Source organism: Danio aesculapii, chromosome 12, assembly GCF_903798145.1.
Source record: "Danio aesculapii chromosome 12, fDanAes4.1, whole genome shotgun sequence".
In the NCBI taxonomy this organism is placed as follows: Eukaryota; Metazoa; Chordata; class Actinopteri; order Cypriniformes; family Danionidae; genus Danio; species Danio aesculapii.
Genome location: NC_079446.1, coordinates 4,734,858 through 4,754,473, shown reverse-complemented (window position 1 = coordinate 4,754,473; position 19,616 = coordinate 4,734,858). Strand labels below are relative to the sequence as shown.

Here is a 19,616-nt window from a genome sequence, read left to right as displayed (position 1 = left end):
CTTATAAAATGCAGGATTTCACACAATTCATTCAAGGTGTACCAAAACAAATCGATTAAGTTAACACATTTAAGTGGATTAAACATAAAGCAATTAAGTTGTCCCCCCCAAAAATTCAAGAATTGTGTTAAGCTCATTTTCCATAAGCATGTTGAACGAGCTGCAAAATAATTTTGAGTGTTAATTACGTTGAAGTTGCCATGGGTTATTTTATGGGTAATTTTTTTATTTCATATTAATAATAAATATATTTATTTTTTTAATAAAAATAATGCGATATATATTTTTTACATTTTATAATTAACTTAATACAATTAAAACATAATTCCTTTTTAACACAATAGAGATCAATGCCGAATACACAAGTAAAGTACTGCACCTGCCTCTGCTGATGTCTTCTGCATTGTCTTCTATCCATCAGTGACAGTGTATTTTTTAAATCTGATTCATTTACAACATTTAGTTGAAACGTTTAATTTCAGTTTGCTATTTTGTTACCCAACAATAAAACAACCCCCCCCCCACCCCCCCCCCCCCCCCCCCCCCCCCACCAAAAAAAAAAAAACTACCCCTCCTCTAAGACTGAATGGTGGGTCAAATTAAAGGTTATCAAGGGCCAACTTTGGCCCACGGGCCCTTGGGCATCCCTGTTCTACAGTATCTTCCTCTGTGCATAGCCTCTGTTTTTCTGTGCATCTACAGTTAAAACCAGAGGTTTACATACACTTTAAAAAATGGAACATAACTATTTTTTAAAAAATGTCTGATGGTAAATCATACTAAATGTTTACCATTTTAGGTCCGTTAGGATTACCTAAATGATTTACATTTACTAAATGCTAGAATAATGAGAGAATTTTTATTTATTTATTTATTTTTTATTCATTTCTAGACAGTCAAATGTTTACACACATTTCTTAGTTTTTTTTTAGCTTTGCTTTTAAACTGTATAACTTTGGTCAAATCTTTTGGGTATCCTTCCACAAGCTTCCCACCATAGTTTGAAGGAATTTTGGCCCAATCCTCCTAAGAGAATTGGTGTAACTGAGTCAGATTTGTAGGCTGTCTTGCTCGAACAAGCTTTTTCAACTCTGCCCACAAATTTTCTATAGGATTGAGGTCAGGGCTTTGTGATGGCCACTCCAAAACATTCCCTCTGTTGTCCTTAAAGCACATTTTAACTAATTTGCCAGTATGCCTAGAATCATGTTCTGTTTGTAAGACCCATTTGTGGCCAAGTTTTAATTTCCTGGCTGATGTCTTGAGATGTTGCTTCAGTATTTCTACAAAATGTTCTTTCTTCATGATGCCATCTATGCTGTGAAGTGGACCAGTCCCTCTTGCAGCAAAACAGCCCCACAACATGATGCTGCTGCTGGCGTTTTTGTTGATTCTGGCTTGTTGATTTCCCCATGTTGTCACACAAGGAAGCAGTGTGTTTGAGGTTTTCCTTAAATACTATTCTACAGTTGTGCCTCCAATTAACTCAAATGTTGTCAATTAGCCACTAATTGGCACTCCTACCAATGTTAACCAGTGTAATGATTTTAAACTCTCTGTTGGTGATCTTCAAGTGTCTCCCTCTACCCAGGTGCGCAACCTTGGGGTGCTTTTTGATGCACAGCTCAGTTTTAACTCACACTTCAAACACTTGACTAAAATACCCTACGTAACATTGCGCGGATTAGATCTTTTCTATCACAGCCTGATGCAGAAAGGCTTATCCATGCCTTTATCACATCACGTCTTGATTTCTGTAACTCACTCTTCGGGGGCCTACCAGCAAGCTCTCTGAGACGCGTACAGTACATTCAAAATTCTGCTGCACGGGTTTTAACACATACTTCCTCTCGCCACCATATCACTCCTGTACTTCAGCAACTTCACTGGCTTCCTGTTATATCACGTATTGATTTTAAGACTCTGATTTTAACATATAAAGCAGTGCATGGGCTAGCACCTGACTACATCTGTGACCTGGTAACTCTGGCTACTCCCACCCGCAGTCTTCGTTCTTCATCTGGACTTTTGCTGTATCAGCCACGCTATAAATTAAAGACTATGGGTGGTCGTGCTAAGTTATGGAATGGCCAACCCACCAACATCAGGAATGCAGTTTCTCTGGACTCACCTTTTTACCGTTGCTTTTAACTTAGATTGATTATTTTTGTTAATTTTATCATCGAATTGTATTGAATCGTTCATATTTTATTGTGGTCTTTTTATTTTTTGACTGTTTTTATTGTTCTGCTTTGTTTGACTTGTATCTCTGTTTGCGCTTTGGGACTGAGAAAAGCGCATTATAAATAAAATGTATTATTATTATTATTATTATTAATCAGAAACTTCCAAAACTTTGACACCATCATCTGAGCTTTTTCAGAGGCATGCTAATCTTATTGTATGTAAACGTTTGACTTTCAAGAAAAGTTATAACAATTTCTCCAAAAATCTCTCTCTCATTATTCTGCTATTAGACATAACAGAAACAAATTGGATAATCCTAACTTCCCTAAAAGATAAAAAGTTTAGTCACATTAACATCTGACTTTTTTTTTTTAATGGTTATGTGCCTATGTATACAGTGCATGTAAACTTCTGCTTTCAACTGTATCTAGTCCTCATAGCAGCTGCGTGCACACGTAGACATCAACAGAGTTTCAAGCACCTACCCCTTACTTCCTGGAGAAAAAGTGCTTTTTTTATTATATTGCTTTTATTATAATGCTTAGGGCCCCCAAAACATTAAGTCCGCCCCTGTGTGTGCGTGTGCATTTGTATGTGTGAGGTCGGTAAGTGTTCCGATTTTGACGAATTCTGATGCATTCTCTCTTCCGTGATAAATAAAGGACTAAGCAGCTAATTATGCAATATTAGTTCATTTGTTTTGCTAACATCCATGAACAATGTAATAACCTAGCAAACAATATTTAGTATCATGGCTATACAGGTTAACTTAATGAAGAAACGACAACTGAATAGAGAAAATATGTCCCTCTTCTTGTGATTTATTCAAAATATATTCTTGGAACTTGTAGCATACAATATGCCCATTGTGGCTTACTTTCCTTTCTTTTTGCCTGTTCTTGAGACGGTCATCTTTTACAAATTGAGAACAGTTCTACAGAATATTCCATTTGGCTTTTCATTCGGCTGTTCATCAGATCATTACAAAAGTGAAACTTTTACAAATATCATTTATACTTTTGCACTTTTCATATTTACCGCCAGCTTTGGAGATTGTGAATGTTGAACCATGGAGAGTCCCAGAGACATGTTGACAGCTTCTGAGGGCACTTGATTAACATACAATACATTTTGATTAAAGATAAACCCTGCAAATGGAACTTTCTAAGACTATCTAATGTTTATGTGTCCCCAAAAAATCTCAAGTAATCATTTATTTCTTATTTATATATATATTTGCGGCACATTTACAGCATGATTTTAATGTGTATACAATTTGCTTATTTACTAAAACATTATTAAAATCATAAATTGTACCAGTACTATTTTTCAAAGCTAGCAGTAAACAATTTTCTTGCCAGAAATGATTAAATATTGTAATATACAAAATTCTCATTCATTTTCCCTCAGCTTGTTCCCTAGTTTATCAGGGGTTTCCATAGCAGAATGAACCACCAACTACTCTGGCGTATGTTTTACACAGCATATGCCCTTCTAGCCGCAACCCACTATTGGGATACACCATACACTCTCACATTCACACACACACTCATGCACTTTGGCCAATTTAGGTCATTCAACTCACTTATAGCGAATGTGTTTGGAGTGTGGGGAGAAACCCACACCAACACAAGGAGAACATGCAAATTCCACACAGAAATGTCAACTGGCACAGCCGTGACTCGAACCAGCGACCTTCTTGCTGTGAGGTGACAGAGCTATCCACTGAGTCACTGTGCCACCCCAGTGTAATGTTCATTATTAAGTAAATTAATAGAAAATACAACACCTTATTTAATATTTAGTTTAAATTTCATTCGTTGAAAAAGACAAACTCATAGTACCGTTAATGTTCAGTTGTGAGCAGGTTTCCTTTGCAACATCACAGTTATAAATTTGTCCTCTTTTATTCTGGTTGATTTGAATTAAAGGATCGCTCACGATCAGACTATAAGAAAAACAGAAAGAAAACATTAGAATCACCATGAATTCAGTTAACATTAACATTTTCCAAGTGAACTCAATTTATAGCTGACATAAATTTAAAATATTACAAACATTGCATATTACAAAATTATTATATATTAAGATAGTAAATATTAAAAAATTCCAAATGCAAAAATACTTAAAGGTACTGTATGTAAGTTTTTAACTCTTCTAAAGCATAAAAATACCATAACATGTTTGCAGATATTGAAGAAACATGCTGAGCGAACATTCTTGTTTATCTGAAAAACAATGATGAAGTCATCCAGAAAGCCTCTTAAAGCCAATAGAATCTGAATGCAGCCTTTATGATGCAAGCTGAGACTTCATATCTCAGATATACAATGTCAGACACAATGCACTCAATGGAGCTAGTGACGTCACTGTGACGGTTAGGGGTGGGGTTAGGTGAGCCCATTCAAAAGCATTGCATGCAGCTCAGATTGCATCTGCACCGAGTCTGCAGCCAGATTCAATGATTTCCAGTAGACAGTAGCAGCTTCTTAAATGAGACGCAGATTCAGAGTTCCACATAAGGTTATTAACCAGCAAATAATATAAATATTCTGAACGTAAACATTAGGTGAGCAGGCCACATTGTAACCTTGTGTCCAAACAACATGCTACAGTACAGGATTTGCCGTGATAATCAGTTTGGCTATTTGCAACAGACGAAAGATGACAGAAATGTAAATACAGCCATTCAGAAGCACAGAATATGCACTCACTCATGAAATGGTAAGGTTTATAATCTAATTAATACATATTAAAACTCTTTAATCTAATTGAATGTACATGCTGAATCACTGATATGTGTTGGATTGCATTATTTCACAGTTCTGAAGAACTATCTGGTGCTGCTTTCAGTAGTATGGCAATAAATGTCATGTCAAATGGCATTCAAACTCACATTATTAGCATTTAACACTGAATAAAGCACATGAGGTGTACCTGAAGTGATCATTGACAGTTTTCTGTTGTTCAGCTGCAAGAAATAGAAGCTGTTTCTAAAATATCAGATTCAGGTGTTGGTTAGGACCAAAACCCCTTTTAGTATGGAAAATATTCCTTCTATTGTGTGCTGTTGCTTTCATTTAGAATGTGCATTTTTTCACAAAACATTTTTTTTCTTTATTTTTTTTATGCCAAATCTTACTGGCCATTAAAGGTTCAAGAAACCCTCAAGTACTTTTTTTTGTTTCAACAAATTTGTGTGTGTTGAGCCTCAGTTAAGAAAATGTTAGCACCTGTCAGCTTTAATTGTGAGGAAAAATGTATAATTTTGAGCTTTTGTCAGCTAATTTCATCTTGCAGGTTTAAAATAATTTTTGGAATGGGATCAAAATCGGTGACGTACAGTAGCGTGAATCTGCGAATGAAGTGATGATGCCCTGCTTAATTATTCATGAGAGCACGTGCTTTCCAAAGGCAAGGCAGACCTGCCAAGCTGTGCGCCCCAATGACTGGGTGAGACCACATTCGTGGACCCCGCATACGCACGCAGTATTTAGCCGTTCATGAAAGGTCGTATGTGTTTGTTTCCATGATTCACTAGATTTGTTGCATGTTTTTTCCCGCAATCCTGTCCAGGCCGATACAGCAAAGCTGTTTGTGTGCAGCAAGCATTTTTGATGGGAGAGCTGTACGAGAATTGGAGAATGGCGGATTCTTTCTTTTATCAGTTGAGTTTGTTTCCATTCAGACATATATATATACCCATTCGCCTATATCCATACTGCTATGTTCACCATATGTTTAAAATCCTCCGTATTACCAGCAGGGTTAATGGTTGAAATAGACAGGGCAAGAGACCTGCTGCACTGCTCCAATGTGTCTGCATTTAGACCCGGGGATTGAGAAGGAGAGAAGTCCTCCTCATTTATAGTGTTTATCTAAACATGATTATCTTTATAATGATATAAATTGTGGCTATGTGTATATGAAATTACAAATATCATATGTAGCAGGGCATTAAACTACTTACTGTTTATTTCTTAGCATTTTAACTTTGTAAACGATAAAATCATGCGTCTCCTCACAGTTTTTGTCTCATTTTGTGAGCCACTTGACAACAGTTGTTTGCTCCCCTCTTTCTCCCCTGCTCTGTTGGCCACGCCCACTCCTCCCTCTGCTCGCAGTGCTCCACGCCCATCATGGAGCATTTTTTTAAAAAAATTCTGAGGTAGACCTCATGGCCCTTTAAACCAGTGGTTCTCAAACTGGGGGTCGTGACCCCTGCGGGGGTCGCAGAATAATTTCAAGGGGTCGCGAGAGTGATTTAAAAATTGTGTAATTTTCAGAGATTATAATATATATTTTTCAGTATTACAAGTGAAAGCTAATATTTTCAGATTTTTTAAAGATATCACTGATGAATTCGAAAAGTATTTAGGACACATTCAGGCAGAGTGCATCTTTGCACTTAAAACGCAGCGCTCAGGAACAGTTTAAAACTGTTGTCATGTCAACTTGCTGCAGTAAACAAAGCCGACAACGCTTGTCCCGCCTTCGCGCTCTTCTTATTGGCCCACTGCGCTAGACCGAATCATTCAGTCAATGCCTTCTGCCTTCAGATGACAGGAGCTACAACCGCGAAAATGTAAAGCGCTGAAGATGAGAGAATGAAAACAACACTGACAGATTTAGTTTTAGAAACCAGCTAAAGCTACAAATAATGGCACATCTGATTACTGATCATGTGGTGAATGTTAATCCACCATCTACACTTTTCCAAGAGTGGATAAAAGACTTCCACTGGCTTTAAGTCTGCTATGAAAATCACAAAAGGGCTTGCACTGACCAAGATTAAACTAATATTGCAGCTCATGAAAAGACCGGTATTGCTATTAAAATTATGTATACAAATAATAAGGTATATGTCAAAAGCATCTGTGCAATATCAGACACCATCTGTGAGAACACAGTACACTGTAAAAAGTAAAGGTGCTTCAAGTACCCTGTTGAGTACTCAAGGAACTTCAAAATGTATTTTAAGTGCCTTAAAGCTCTTTCTCTCAAAAAGGGGTTCCTTGAGAAACCACTGACAGTCTTTTCAGTACTTGCAAGACCCTTTTGCTGTAACTGGGATCCTACAAGCACTTTTAGTCAATACTGGAGTTCTGGAGTCACTGTTTCCTTACACTAAGACCTCGAAGCACTTTGAAAGTTATTGGAGGAACTCAAATTTCAAAAAAGAGTTACTCTAAAATCTATAAACTTTTATAATGGTTCCGGGTGGATCTCTCTTCTAAAAGCTAGCACTTAAAGGAACCAAGAGATTTTTTTCCTCATAATTAAATAGGACAATTGTGGAGACCAGAAAATGAGATGTATGAAATGCCCCTTTTGAAATGGTGCCTAGAGGTTCTTTAGAGGGTTCCGCCGGCGTGGCAATGTGAAGAACCCCAAAAAGTGCCTCCAGGAACCTTTAATTTTTACAGTGTACTGTTAACGTATTGTTAACAGATTCATTAATAAATTCATGTCAAGCAGTGCGTGCAGGACCGGTGAGCGGTTCGTCCGTGTATCTTTTGGTCACTCAATTTTGCTATAAAAATGTATTTTCTTGTGATAACGGGATTTCATTGAGACATATTTTCCTCACGCATGCATATATATTTTTTTGCTTGTTAGTTTTGATTAGTGTTGATTTCAAATGCAATAAATCTGTTTATAAAACTTAAAATAAGTTATTTTTATTGTTTGGATTTGCTTTGGTAGTGGGGGGTCGCGAGTTCTTGACGATCTTACATTGGGGGTCGCTGGCTTAAAAGTTTGAGAACCACTGCTTTAAACCATGGTCTCAATCAGTAATGCTGTATGTTCAGTGTTTGTCAACAGGGGGTGCTAGAGTCACAGACACACTCAGTGAAGAAGTTAGAATTTTTCAGATTTCAGTAGACAACCAGTATAAATCTTTACACTGAGCACATGATCTGGGTTATTACAGTGTAGTTGAATATATTGCAGATAAAACCTAAATGCTACATCAACACAAAACATCAGTGGTTATTTTGCTCTCACCTTGATGTGTCTTTCTGTATCACCTTGTAGCCAAAGGCAACATCTTTACTCCGTGAAGGACCAGTGAAAGTTTTCCAGCTAGCAGGATCAATGTTAAAAGCCATGACCGACTGAGTCACTAAAGTAAACAATAAATAGTCTGAATTAGCAGAAAATGTTAACCATAACTTGACAATATAAGTACAGTTCTGCTTGTAAGTACAAGTTCCTGCTTGCTGATTGGTCAATTCAACATTACAGCCAAAGCCAAGCTATAGCAACAAATGGAAAACTCTAGTTTAGCAATTACTTAATAAAAACCCCCTTGAAGCCATGTATTTTTTTAAAAAATTAATAAAAATGGCACACTAAATATAGTGAATAGTCCTTTTTCTGATTTTCTCCTATACATGATGTCTGTAACTGATATATTATTGTGTGAATTGCAGACTGTCATGAGTTATTTTTTGCATTTCCTTCATCACATATGGTTAAACATGTACCGTAAGTGTATACCAGCAGAAATCTCACAGTACAGAATTAGATCTAATGGGGTATTTAGAAAAGGAAGTTCAGATGTACAGCAATTTGTTCTTGCCTTAAAAGGATATTTTCACCTTTCGTCCACATCACAGAACGGTTTTATACACATCTTTGCATTTCCGAATGTTGAGTAACTACAGATCTACATGTCATACATTTCTACACTTCATACTGTGACAGATTTGATAGATATGTGCTAATTTAGTCTTTCGCCATCAAGTATTGTATGAAGGATCATACAATCATGAGTATTGTAATGCATTTGACACAGCTTTAAATGTTCACCGATTTAGGCTATAAAGTATGGTAAGCAAATTTGACTTAGTGCAACCGTGTATCTATTTAAATTCAAAATCTTTACGCCTCTTACTATTTACAAACTTGCAAGATGCAACAAAAGGTGTTGCAACTCAAGAAAACATACAAGGCAGCTGAAATGGTTGTGAGATTAAGTAACTAGCCAAAGAAATATAGAAAAGAACACATAATCTTACCACAGAATATGCATAAACTGATATAGGAGTACCAATCCATCATGATCTGTCAGATGTAGAACTGAAGGGTGCATGAGGGGAGGCAGACAAGTCAGATGTTAAAGTGAGTCCTGTTTATGAAAAGTGGTGCAAGCATCGACTAAAGCGGAACAGCAATACAAATGAGGAAATGAACACATACTCAAGAAAAATGACACTGATCTCTGACTTGTATTAAATTAAACCAAAAATCAACTGTATTCAGTTTATGAACTCTTTGAACAGTCACTAAAATGATACAATACAATCGGGAGGTTGCTCAAGAGCAATTTAGCATGTGGTGTATGCTAGTTTTCTTATTTTTATTTTTTAACCTTACACTCGCTCAGCCCGCTTAATATTCGTCCTGTTCAACTATCACCCACTTTTCTTCTAAACGTTACCTGTCCTAGTAAATTTAGCCCTATAATTCCTGGAATATCACATTAACGTTTTTCTAAGAAAATACAGAGAGATTGGGAATAACAAATTAAAGAAATGCAGGGTTTTTGTTGTGGTCGTTGTTGTTAATTTAAGAATTTTAACATATTTTACAGTAAATTGGTGATGCATTATTGTAAAGTGAAAGAAAGAAAGAAAGAAAGAAAGAAAGAAAGAAAGAAAGAAAGAAAGAAAGAAAGAAAGAAAGAGAAAGAAATTTGTAGGATTAATAGCTTCTGCATTATGAATAAAGATAAGCTATTCTTTGCAAGAATACGTTGTTAGGTTACTAGCCTCATCTCTAAAGTAACAGAAAATTGGGTAACACTTTACAATAACACTACATGAATAATAATGATGTTTAATATGTAAACTCAACATTAATATGAATAGACAGGGCTATGCAATTAATCGAAAATCCGGTTTCGATTTTGGCTTTAACGATATTTAAAACCACTAATCGAGATAATAAACGATTATTGCATCATATACCGCCCCCTTTCTAGTTGTACACATTTGTTGCTCTGCAAAGCTCAGCTTCACATGAAAATGACTAAAAGCATGTACTGTAATGTAACTTTTGCAGCACGGGATGCGCATCATTCATTGATGTACGTTCGAATCATTCATATTTTTAAAAGCGCGAAAGAGAACACATGCTGCTGTGTGTGTGCGCGCTGCGCTTAGCCTCGGACATTCTCGGAGACGAGCAGAGCACACACATCTAACGCCATCTTAATGAGAGCGCTTTAATGGTCAAATACATGCACATTTGTGCCAGAGCCCTCATTTGTATAATGAACAAACAAGTTGAGAATCAAAAGACATGTGAAAGAGAAACCATATCAGAGCCGCACTATTCTTAAAGTGACAGCGCAATATTCCTGCTGCCGCCTGTTTTTATCAGTAATCAAACAACAAAAGGAGAAAATCCCTCACTGCTCTTGACTGAAGGACTTTTGTAGCTGAAGTTGTTTTTCTTACAGTGAAGATGATTAAAGCAGAGTTTAAACAACAGATTTAATAACTCATTTCTAATAACTGATTTCTTTTATCTTTGTCATGATGTAAAGTACATATTTTACTAGATATTGTTCAAGATTATTGTTTATTCAGCTTAAAGTGATATTCAAAGGCTTAATTAGTGTAATTAGGCAGGCAATGAAAAATATATAAGGGGGCTAATAATATTGAGCTATTAAAATAGGTTTCAAAATATTTAAACCTGCTTTTATTCTAGCCGAAATAAAACAAATAAGACTTTCTCCGGAAGAAAAAATATTATAGGAAATACTGTGAAAAATTCCTCTGTTAAACATCATTTGGAAAAATATTTATATATTAAAAAAAATTCACAGGATGGCGAATAATTTTGACTTCAACTGTATATCGTTTTGAATAATCCTGATTACAATTATGACCAAAATAACCATGATTAACCATCGTTAATTAATGTATTCGTTTAAGCTAACTGTAACCAACATGAGCTCATGAGCTGTTAATCTGTAATTATTCCATGACTTTACTTGGAGGGGCACATCATCATCAACTCATTTTCTGTTGTTATTCAGTGTGAATGCACTAGATGGATGTGCATAAGGAGTTCATGGGTAGTTAAGAATGGGTTAATGATAATGTGCCCCTTCAGGTAAAGTCATGATATAAGTATACATTAACATATCATGAGTTCATGATGGTTAAATTAAGCATAAACTAATGTAGTGATTAATACATTAATTAACAAACAATCATGTACCAACAACTAATTAAGGTAGTTGTTATGCACACTGGAACTCATGTGACTCATGTTGTAGTTAACGTTAGTTCATGATTAGCGCATGCATTAACTCAACATTGATTTATAATAAAATAATGCTTAGTTTACATATTAACACATCAATATTCATGTACTGTTATTGTAAAGTGTTACCTGAAATTGATAACTCACACCTGCACGATGGACGTCCAGTGTTCTCCAGCCTCCGGCACCTAGACTGCAGCTCCGCATATGAAGTTTGGCCAGAAGAGAAATGGTCGTGCCCAACAGACCGAGTTTATTTTCCTTCCCTTTCATCTGTTGGTAAAGATCGTTTCTCGCCACTGGCTTGTTTGGTTTGGGACTTGTGGAGCTGCGTATCGATGGATTTACTTTCAGCAGTGAAAATTAAACCACACTGAACTGAACTTCAACTCTGAAAACTGAACTGATAGTTTCAATTTACTAGAACTTCTTTGTTAAGCTGCCTTGACACAATCTACATTGTAAAAGCACTATAGAAATAAAGATGAATTGAATATAGATGTAGCCATCTAAATCAAACTCTTGTTCTAAATTGTAAATGAATGTAAAATGCATGTAAATTAACGAGGAATTGAAAGTGATGCTTTTCTAAATGTAGTAGAAGCCCTTTAGGATGTCTGATAAAACTACAGCTGTTGTAGAGTAGGCCTCTTATATAACAAAAGAAAGCATGCAAAAGCAGGGATGTGTTGTTCCCACAGGAATCCAAAGGAACATTCCTATTTTGAAAATAGGCTTTTTTCAACTTCCATAGAGTTAAACAGATGATTCTTACCAGTTTTGAATCCCTTCAGCCGATCTCCAGGTCTTGCAGGAGCACTTTTTAGCTTAGCTTAACGTGACCATACATCGTCATTTTTATGAAATGATGAAATGTCTGGACAATGTCAGGAAATCTGAGTTGCCGGACAAATCGCCCTTTCCTCTCAGCGCGTCACACATTTAAATGCAGTGCATGCTTGGAGTTAAGTTTAACTTTTTTCGATCTTGTTGACAGCAAGAACAAAGATAGAAGTGCCGTCTAATTGACAAGCAGCCCCTAAAAGGATTCAAAATGGCAACTGGAAAATGAGGAATTTATACCACATGTTTGAAAATAAAACTATACCTATATTACTATATTGATTATTGATATTATTGCTTTTCTTATTAAACTTGCTTTTCTTTTTCATTAAAAGTATTATTTTAAAGCACATTTTGTGATTTAAATTAGGGTAAATATATTTCTGGTAAAATAAAATGCATTCTTATTGTTATTATTATTATTATTATTATCGTTATTATTATTATTATTATTATTATTATTATCATCATCATCATCATCATCATCATCATCATCATCATCATTATTATTATTATTATTATTATTATCGTTATTATTATTATTATTATTGTTATTATTATTATTATTATTATTATTATTATTATTATTATTATCGTTATTATTATTATTATTATCATTATTATTCTAATTATTGTTGTTGTTATTATTATTATCATTATTATTATCATTATAATTATTATTATTATTATCATTATTATTATTAACATTATTATTGTTATTATTTTCATTATTATTATTATCATTCATTTATTTTATTTCCGGCTTTGTCCCTTTATTAAGCCACAGCGGAATGAACCGCCAACTTATCCAACATATGTTTTACGCAGCCCTTCCAGCTGCAACCCATCACTGGGAAACATGCATACACACTCATTCACTACGGACAATTTTAGCTTACCCAATTCACCTAAAGCGCATGTCTTTGGACTTGTGGGGGAAACCAGAGCACCTGGAGGAAACCCACACGAACACGGGGAGAACATGCAAACTCAGAAATGCCAACTGACCCAGCCGAGGCTCGAACCTTCTTGCTGTGAGGCAATTGTGCTACCCACTGCGCCACCGTGCAGCCCATTATTATGAGTATTATCAAAACCTAATATTCATAGTAGATTCCAGATTAATTATAAGAAATAAAGATGACAAAGATGCATAATCCAATAATTGGTGATTGTGTAGCATAATGGGACATTTTAAAGCAATAATGAGACAAACACATTTCTGTTAGAAAATCATTATGAGAGTGTTAAATGGTGCAAAAGTATTAGATTTTTGCAAATATTGACAAAATTATTCATTAAAAAAAGCAGGGTTAATATTGAAACGGTGGAGATTGTACTTGAATTATTAAAACATGTTTATAATGTCACACATAACCCAAATGTATGCTAATGTCATATTGAACTCTGTAGTGTGCAAGTATATGACTGTCAAAAACAGTGGTGAAGATGTGGATTTGCTAAATGATGGAATTTAATTAAATAAAAAATGCTTTTCTTACCTATATTCTTCTATCTATATTTCTAATCCAAATATCCAAAAATTCTTAAATTAAGAAGCATTTTCTAGACAAGCTTGTTTTAAGATTAAGTCTTACGTCAAGACAAAAAATTTATATATTTTGCATTATATATATTGCATATATATGCATTAAAGGGCACATAGGTTACCCCTTTTTTCATATTTAATATAAGTCTTTTGTGTCCCCAGAATGTGTCTGTAAAGTTTCAGCTCAAAACACCCATCAGATTATTTATTATAGCTGTCTGAAGTGTCTATATTATAGCTGGAAAAAAGGTTTTGCTGTTTTTTTGTACTGGCCCTTTAAGGCTAGTCCTCCCCACCCACCGTTCCCACGTGCCTGTCAGCAATCGCCGCCCTCGGCTGCCTCAGGAAGCAGATCTCACGTGACGTGTGTGAGAAATACTACAGTAAGAACTTTAACAATCAGTATTTGATGCATTTTTTTGTGGATTTGCAACAATGAGTCACACACAATGTCATTACACAGTTCACGCACACACACAGCAAGGACACAAACACATAGCGCACACACATACACACAAACATAGCGCAGACATACACACACACATAGCTCAGACACGCAGACCCACACACACACTTAGCTCAGACACGAAGACCGCTCTCCTACGTAAAGTTGCAGTCGATCTGAAAACAGCTCCAATTGGTCCACCGTTTTTTATGTTGTTAACTTGAAAAAAAAAGGACTGGGTGTGTTTATTTCACCCCAATATGACAGTCTATACACCATACTTACACACATATCTGTCCAAACAGCTTGAAAAGTAGATTTTTCACCATAGGTGCCCTTTAACTAATGATAAAAATCATTAGTATTTAGTAATGCTTAAGTAAATGTTGAATATGATAATTAAATGCTGTAGAAGTATTGATCATTATTAGTTTAGTACTACATACACTAACTAACATTAACTCATGAAATCTTATGTAAAGTGTGACCACTTCAGCTGCAGTTTTGTTGTTTTTGCTTACTTGTTTCCAAACTTTTACCAGGTGGTTTAAAATGCTGACATTCACTGTATTTGACTAGCCATGAAATGGCATATTACATAAAAACGACATTTTCTAATGTCTGACCCAACGAAATGACATTTTTTAAAAATGTATGATCATATTTATTCTTTAAAATTATACTACATTATCAACTGTTAGTCATGAATCAACTGAGTATTATATGTATTAATCTAGATTTTCCAGTTCATCAGCATCTTGCGCTAAATCCTTTATCTGCTGCTTGGCCTTTCTTTCAAAAAAGCCAGCCTATAACAGAAAGAGAATGTGTAACATTAGTATTTATTAACATTAGTCATTTAACGTATAATAATAAATAATAATAACTAGTTATTTAATGTATAACATGAATATTTATTATAGATATTTAACCTGTTAACTGTCACCATTTTTGTCAGCATGTTTAAACTGTTATATCCTATATCTAACCTGATTTGAATATTGACAAGCTATATATTGTTGGAAATGTCTGAGCGTGTACTTTTCATATTTGACCATTGCTTTGCAGGATATAATATGTAGTGACAGTAATTAATTAATTTGTGAGAAGGTAGCAAAAAAATATATAGCAAGAGCTGTGGCCTTTGTTATGAAACTTCAGTTTTTATGTTAGTAAATCCAAACAAAATACATTTTCTAAAATTTGTCCAAAATATTGACAATATACTTTATATTAAAATCATCAATTGGTCATGAATGTCCAAGTGGCCATCGTTCGTATGGAAACCTGGAAACCTTTTTTGTGATATCAGTCTCAATTTTGGACCAGAACTTCTTCCAACCTCAGGCTTTTATTTCATATAATTTTTAGGGTGATCTAAATTTTGATTTAAATAATAATAATAATTCAATTCATCAAAAACTTTTGAAAAATGTCTTATTTGTCCTAAATTAAAAATGGGTTTTGTTAATTTTTTAGGACTATTTATTTATTTATTTATTTATTTATTTATTTATTTATTTATTTACTCATATATATATATATATATATATATATATATATATATATATATATATATATATATATATATATATATATATATATATATATATATATATTTATATATATATATAACTCTAATAACTGATTTATTTTATCTTTGCCATGATGACAGTAAATAACATTTTACTAGATATTTTCAAGACACTTCTATACAGCTTAAAGTGACATTTAAAGGCTTAACTGGGTTAATTAGGTTAACTAGGCAGGTTATGGTAATTAGGCAAGTTATTGTATAATGATGGTTTGCTCTGTAGACTATCAAAAAAATGTTGCTTAAAGGGGCTAATAATATTGACCTTAAAATTAAAAACTGCTTTCATTCTAGCGGAAATAAAACAAATAAGACTTTCTCCAGAAGAAAAATATTATCAGACATACTGTGAGATTTTCCTTGCTCTGTTAAACATCATTTGGGAAATATTTAAAAAAGAAAAACAATTCAAGAGGGGGGCTAATAATTCTGACTTCAATATATATATATGTGTGCATGTATATATGTATGCGGGAAAAAGAATTTATTCTATGCTATATATATATATATATATATATATATATATATATATATATATATATATATATATATATATGTGTGTGTGTATGTATGTATGTATGTATGTATGTATGTATGTATGTATGTATGTATGTATGTATGTATGTATGTATGTATGTATGTATATATATATATATATATATATATATATATATATATATATATATATATATATATATATATATATATATATATATATATATATATATATATATATATGCACATATATTCATACACATATCAGTTAAGCTACAAATTATTTATACCCCTGACTTAATGTACATTTATTCAACCTACAATATTTTTTCACTTTTATTACATTTGAACAAAAAGTGGTCCAAAAAATTTTTTTATATATTAATTTTTTTCCTGCAGTAGCCTACATGTTTGCTGTAATAAATTTAAACAACTATAACTTTCTATTTAATTATAAAACTGCAGACATCTGTGTAAGAAACTTCAAATTCTCCACTTTAAACAAGACCAGAATGAGGATTATATTCAAAAGCATTCCAAAATAATATTCATTTGAATTTTGACATTACTTTTGCAGGACTACACTCAAAAATAGATGTGACAGTTACCAGGTTAACAATTATATATATAAAATCGGGTAAGACTTTCTATTAAGTCACAATTCAGACTATTAACAAACAATTAACAAAGACTATCACCTTAAACTAATTAGTGGCTTATTAATAGTTACTAAGCTAGAAGGGTTTTGGGTAGGATTAGGGATGTGGAATAAGATACTTTGTAACCACTTTGTAAGCCATAATAAACAGTTAATATCTTTGTCTAATGTCTTTTATAATGTTGTTAATAGCTTGAATTATGGCTTAAACTAAAGTGTTGCCAAAAATTGTGCACCTTATAGAGTGCGGCTGTGATGAGTGAGACGATAAACAATCCTCCAATAACTCCTCCAATGACCTCCTTTAGGAAAAAGTGTTCCTCATAAACTTCCACATATGTGCTCACCTTAAACACAATAAAAGACTTCATCCTGTTAGACTAATACAAAGCCTGCAATACATGTGAATAAATACCAGAGTGAACTATTCATTTTATAGCATAGAATTTTACCTCGCAAACCGTTGCAGAATTGATGGAATCAGAAAAATAGATGTATTTTTTCTCATCATACTCCAGGGATGCGGTACTGACCAGCTCGAAAGAAGCCGACCTAATTCCAGTCTTTGGAATAAATATGAATATTAGAATGGCAGGTGTCTATTATGCAAAAATCACTTTTATAAAGGATTTGTGTGTCAGCAGTGTGTGCATATAACCAGCTTCTGATTGTAAAAAATGATTAATTAATTTTTTTATAATCACAGTTCATAAAAACAGTCTGCAGAAACACTTTGATTGACATTCTCCACTTGTATGTGTCATCTGAGGGGGGAAAGCCCTGCCCAATAGCGACCATCTCTCCCTATTAGCATAGAATGTTTTGAATCTGCATCTATGCTGACACACTGGCATTTGTAGCTCCGCCCTCTCTTGAAAATCTCATTTGAATTTAAAGCGACAGTCACCAAAATAGCACAATTAGGATCAAAGCCTAAAATGAGCAGTTTCAAAGAGTTACAAAACATTATCTGTGTGGTATTTTGAGCTGAAGCTTAACACACACACTCTAGGGACATCTTATTTGAAATCTTTTCAAAAGGAGTATAATAGGTCCCCTTAAAAACCACTTAACTTCAGATACCTGCTCAATCCATCCAGAGCTCACATTGCCTGAAATATTATAGAACTTCCTTTCATTTCTCATCAGATTCACATCACACCTGAACGCCGCACACACCGCCACAGAGCAGTTCTAACAGAACAACACATTTACAGTTAATCAAGTCAAACTCAGATTTCAATTAGATCATTTAAACACAATTAAAAATGACAAATTAAAAAGTAACTCACTAATACATTTGTCTTTTTGAGAACGGTCAGAAAATCACGGTTTGTTGGCGGCTCGTCACTTTTCCTAAGGCAGCCTGGAATCTTTTACAAAGCAAAAACCTTTTTAAAGCATTTACAGTAGGTACACATTACAACAAAAGGGGAGGAAACTTAATATAGCCTATTTTAATGAATTCATTAAACTGTAAATTAATTAAGTTACAAATTATAACTCTGATTATGATTTTCTTATGATTAAAAAAAAAAAGTTAATTTCAGCTAACATTTAACAATCCGCCTGTTAAGTCGTGACGTATATGAAATACTGTTCAGGCAATACTATTTCCAGGTCCAAGCCGCTACTAATTTGAATTGAGAAAATATTTGTTTATGTCCACCTTTTTACTCATATCACACATTAAAGTGAATTTTATATAAAATCATGGTGTGCACAACAGTCTCTGGACTTGCTGCAGCACAGACACCAATATTTTAACAATTTATAAAAACTGAATCTGGTCATCGGATAGGCATGGATATACAGATGAAGTCAGAATTATTAGCCCCCCTTTGAGTTTTTTTTCTTTCTCAAATATTTCACAAATAATGTTTAACAGAGCAAGGAAATTCTCACAGTATGTCTGATAATATTTTTTCTTCCTAAGGAAAGTCTTATTTGTTTGATTTCGGCTAGAATAAAAGTAGTTTTTAATTTTTTAAACACCATTTTAAGGTCAAAATTATTATTAATGATTATTAATTATTAATAATTATTAGCCCCTTTAAGCTATATATATTTTTCAAGTCTACAGAACAAACCATCGTTATACAATATCATTATTGCCTAATTACCCTAACCTGCCTAGTTAACCTAATTAACCCAGTTAAGCCTTTTAAATGTCACTTTAAGCTGTATAGAAGGGTCTTGAAAAATATCTAGTCAGATATTATTTACTGTCATCATGGCAAAGATATAAATAAATCAATTATTAGAAATGAGTTATTAAAACTATTATGTTTAGAAATGTGTGGAAGAAATCTTCTCTCTGTTAAACAGAAAATGGGGAAAAAAAATAAACAGGGGGGCTAATAATTCTGACTTCAACTGTATACCACTACAACCCAGATCCATACCTTGAAAACCCTTTACCTGTAGGATTTTATCAGTCCAGATGTTTTTAGCTCCCAGTTTAATAGGTACTCTAATGAAAACAGTTACATTTAGCTCTCTAAACTCATTCGTCACCTGAGAGAAATGAGCAGAAAGAGATTTATTGATATGGATATTT

General features: G+C 33.8%; 2 protein-coding genes across 3 annotated transcripts in view; both read right to left on the bottom strand.

The window, feature by feature from the left end:
- The window catches only part of LOC130238156 (integrin alpha-M-like), a 39,488-nt gene extending 27,712 nt beyond the window's left edge, over positions 1–11,776 (bottom strand). The window contains exons 1-5 of one of the 2 annotated variants that reach the window (XM_056469061.1): positions 11,602–11,776; positions 9,213–9,273; positions 8,197–8,314; positions 4,032–4,135; positions 3,226–3,296 (exon numbers count right to left, since the gene is read on the bottom strand). In XM_056469061.1, the coding sequence (XP_056325036.1) occupies positions 3,226–3,296; positions 4,032–4,135; positions 8,197–8,314; positions 9,213–9,255 (336 nt within the window). In that variant the 5' untranslated portion in view covers positions 9,256–9,273; positions 11,602–11,776. Of the gene's footprint in view, positions 1–3,225; positions 3,297–4,031; positions 4,136–8,196; positions 8,315–9,212; positions 9,323–11,601 lie in introns of those variants that run through there. The other variant, XR_008838608.1, reaches the window with a different exon arrangement.
- Positions 11,777–14,999: 3,223 nt separating this feature from the next.
- Positions 15,000–19,616, bottom strand: part of LOC130238822 (integrin alpha-X-like) — a 28,748-nt gene continuing 24,131 nt past the window's right edge. The window contains exons 18-23 of the mRNA XM_056469936.1: positions 19,478–19,573; positions 18,349–18,429; positions 18,140–18,250; positions 17,509–17,619; positions 17,293–17,403; positions 15,000–15,118 (exon numbers count right to left, since the gene is read on the bottom strand). Coding sequence (XP_056325911.1) covers positions 15,038–15,118; positions 17,293–17,403; positions 17,509–17,619; positions 18,140–18,250; positions 18,349–18,429; positions 19,478–19,573 — 591 coding nt within the window. The 3' untranslated portion in view covers positions 15,000–15,037. The remainder of the gene's footprint in view (positions 15,119–17,292; positions 17,404–17,508; positions 17,620–18,139; positions 18,251–18,348; positions 18,430–19,477; positions 19,574–19,616) is intronic.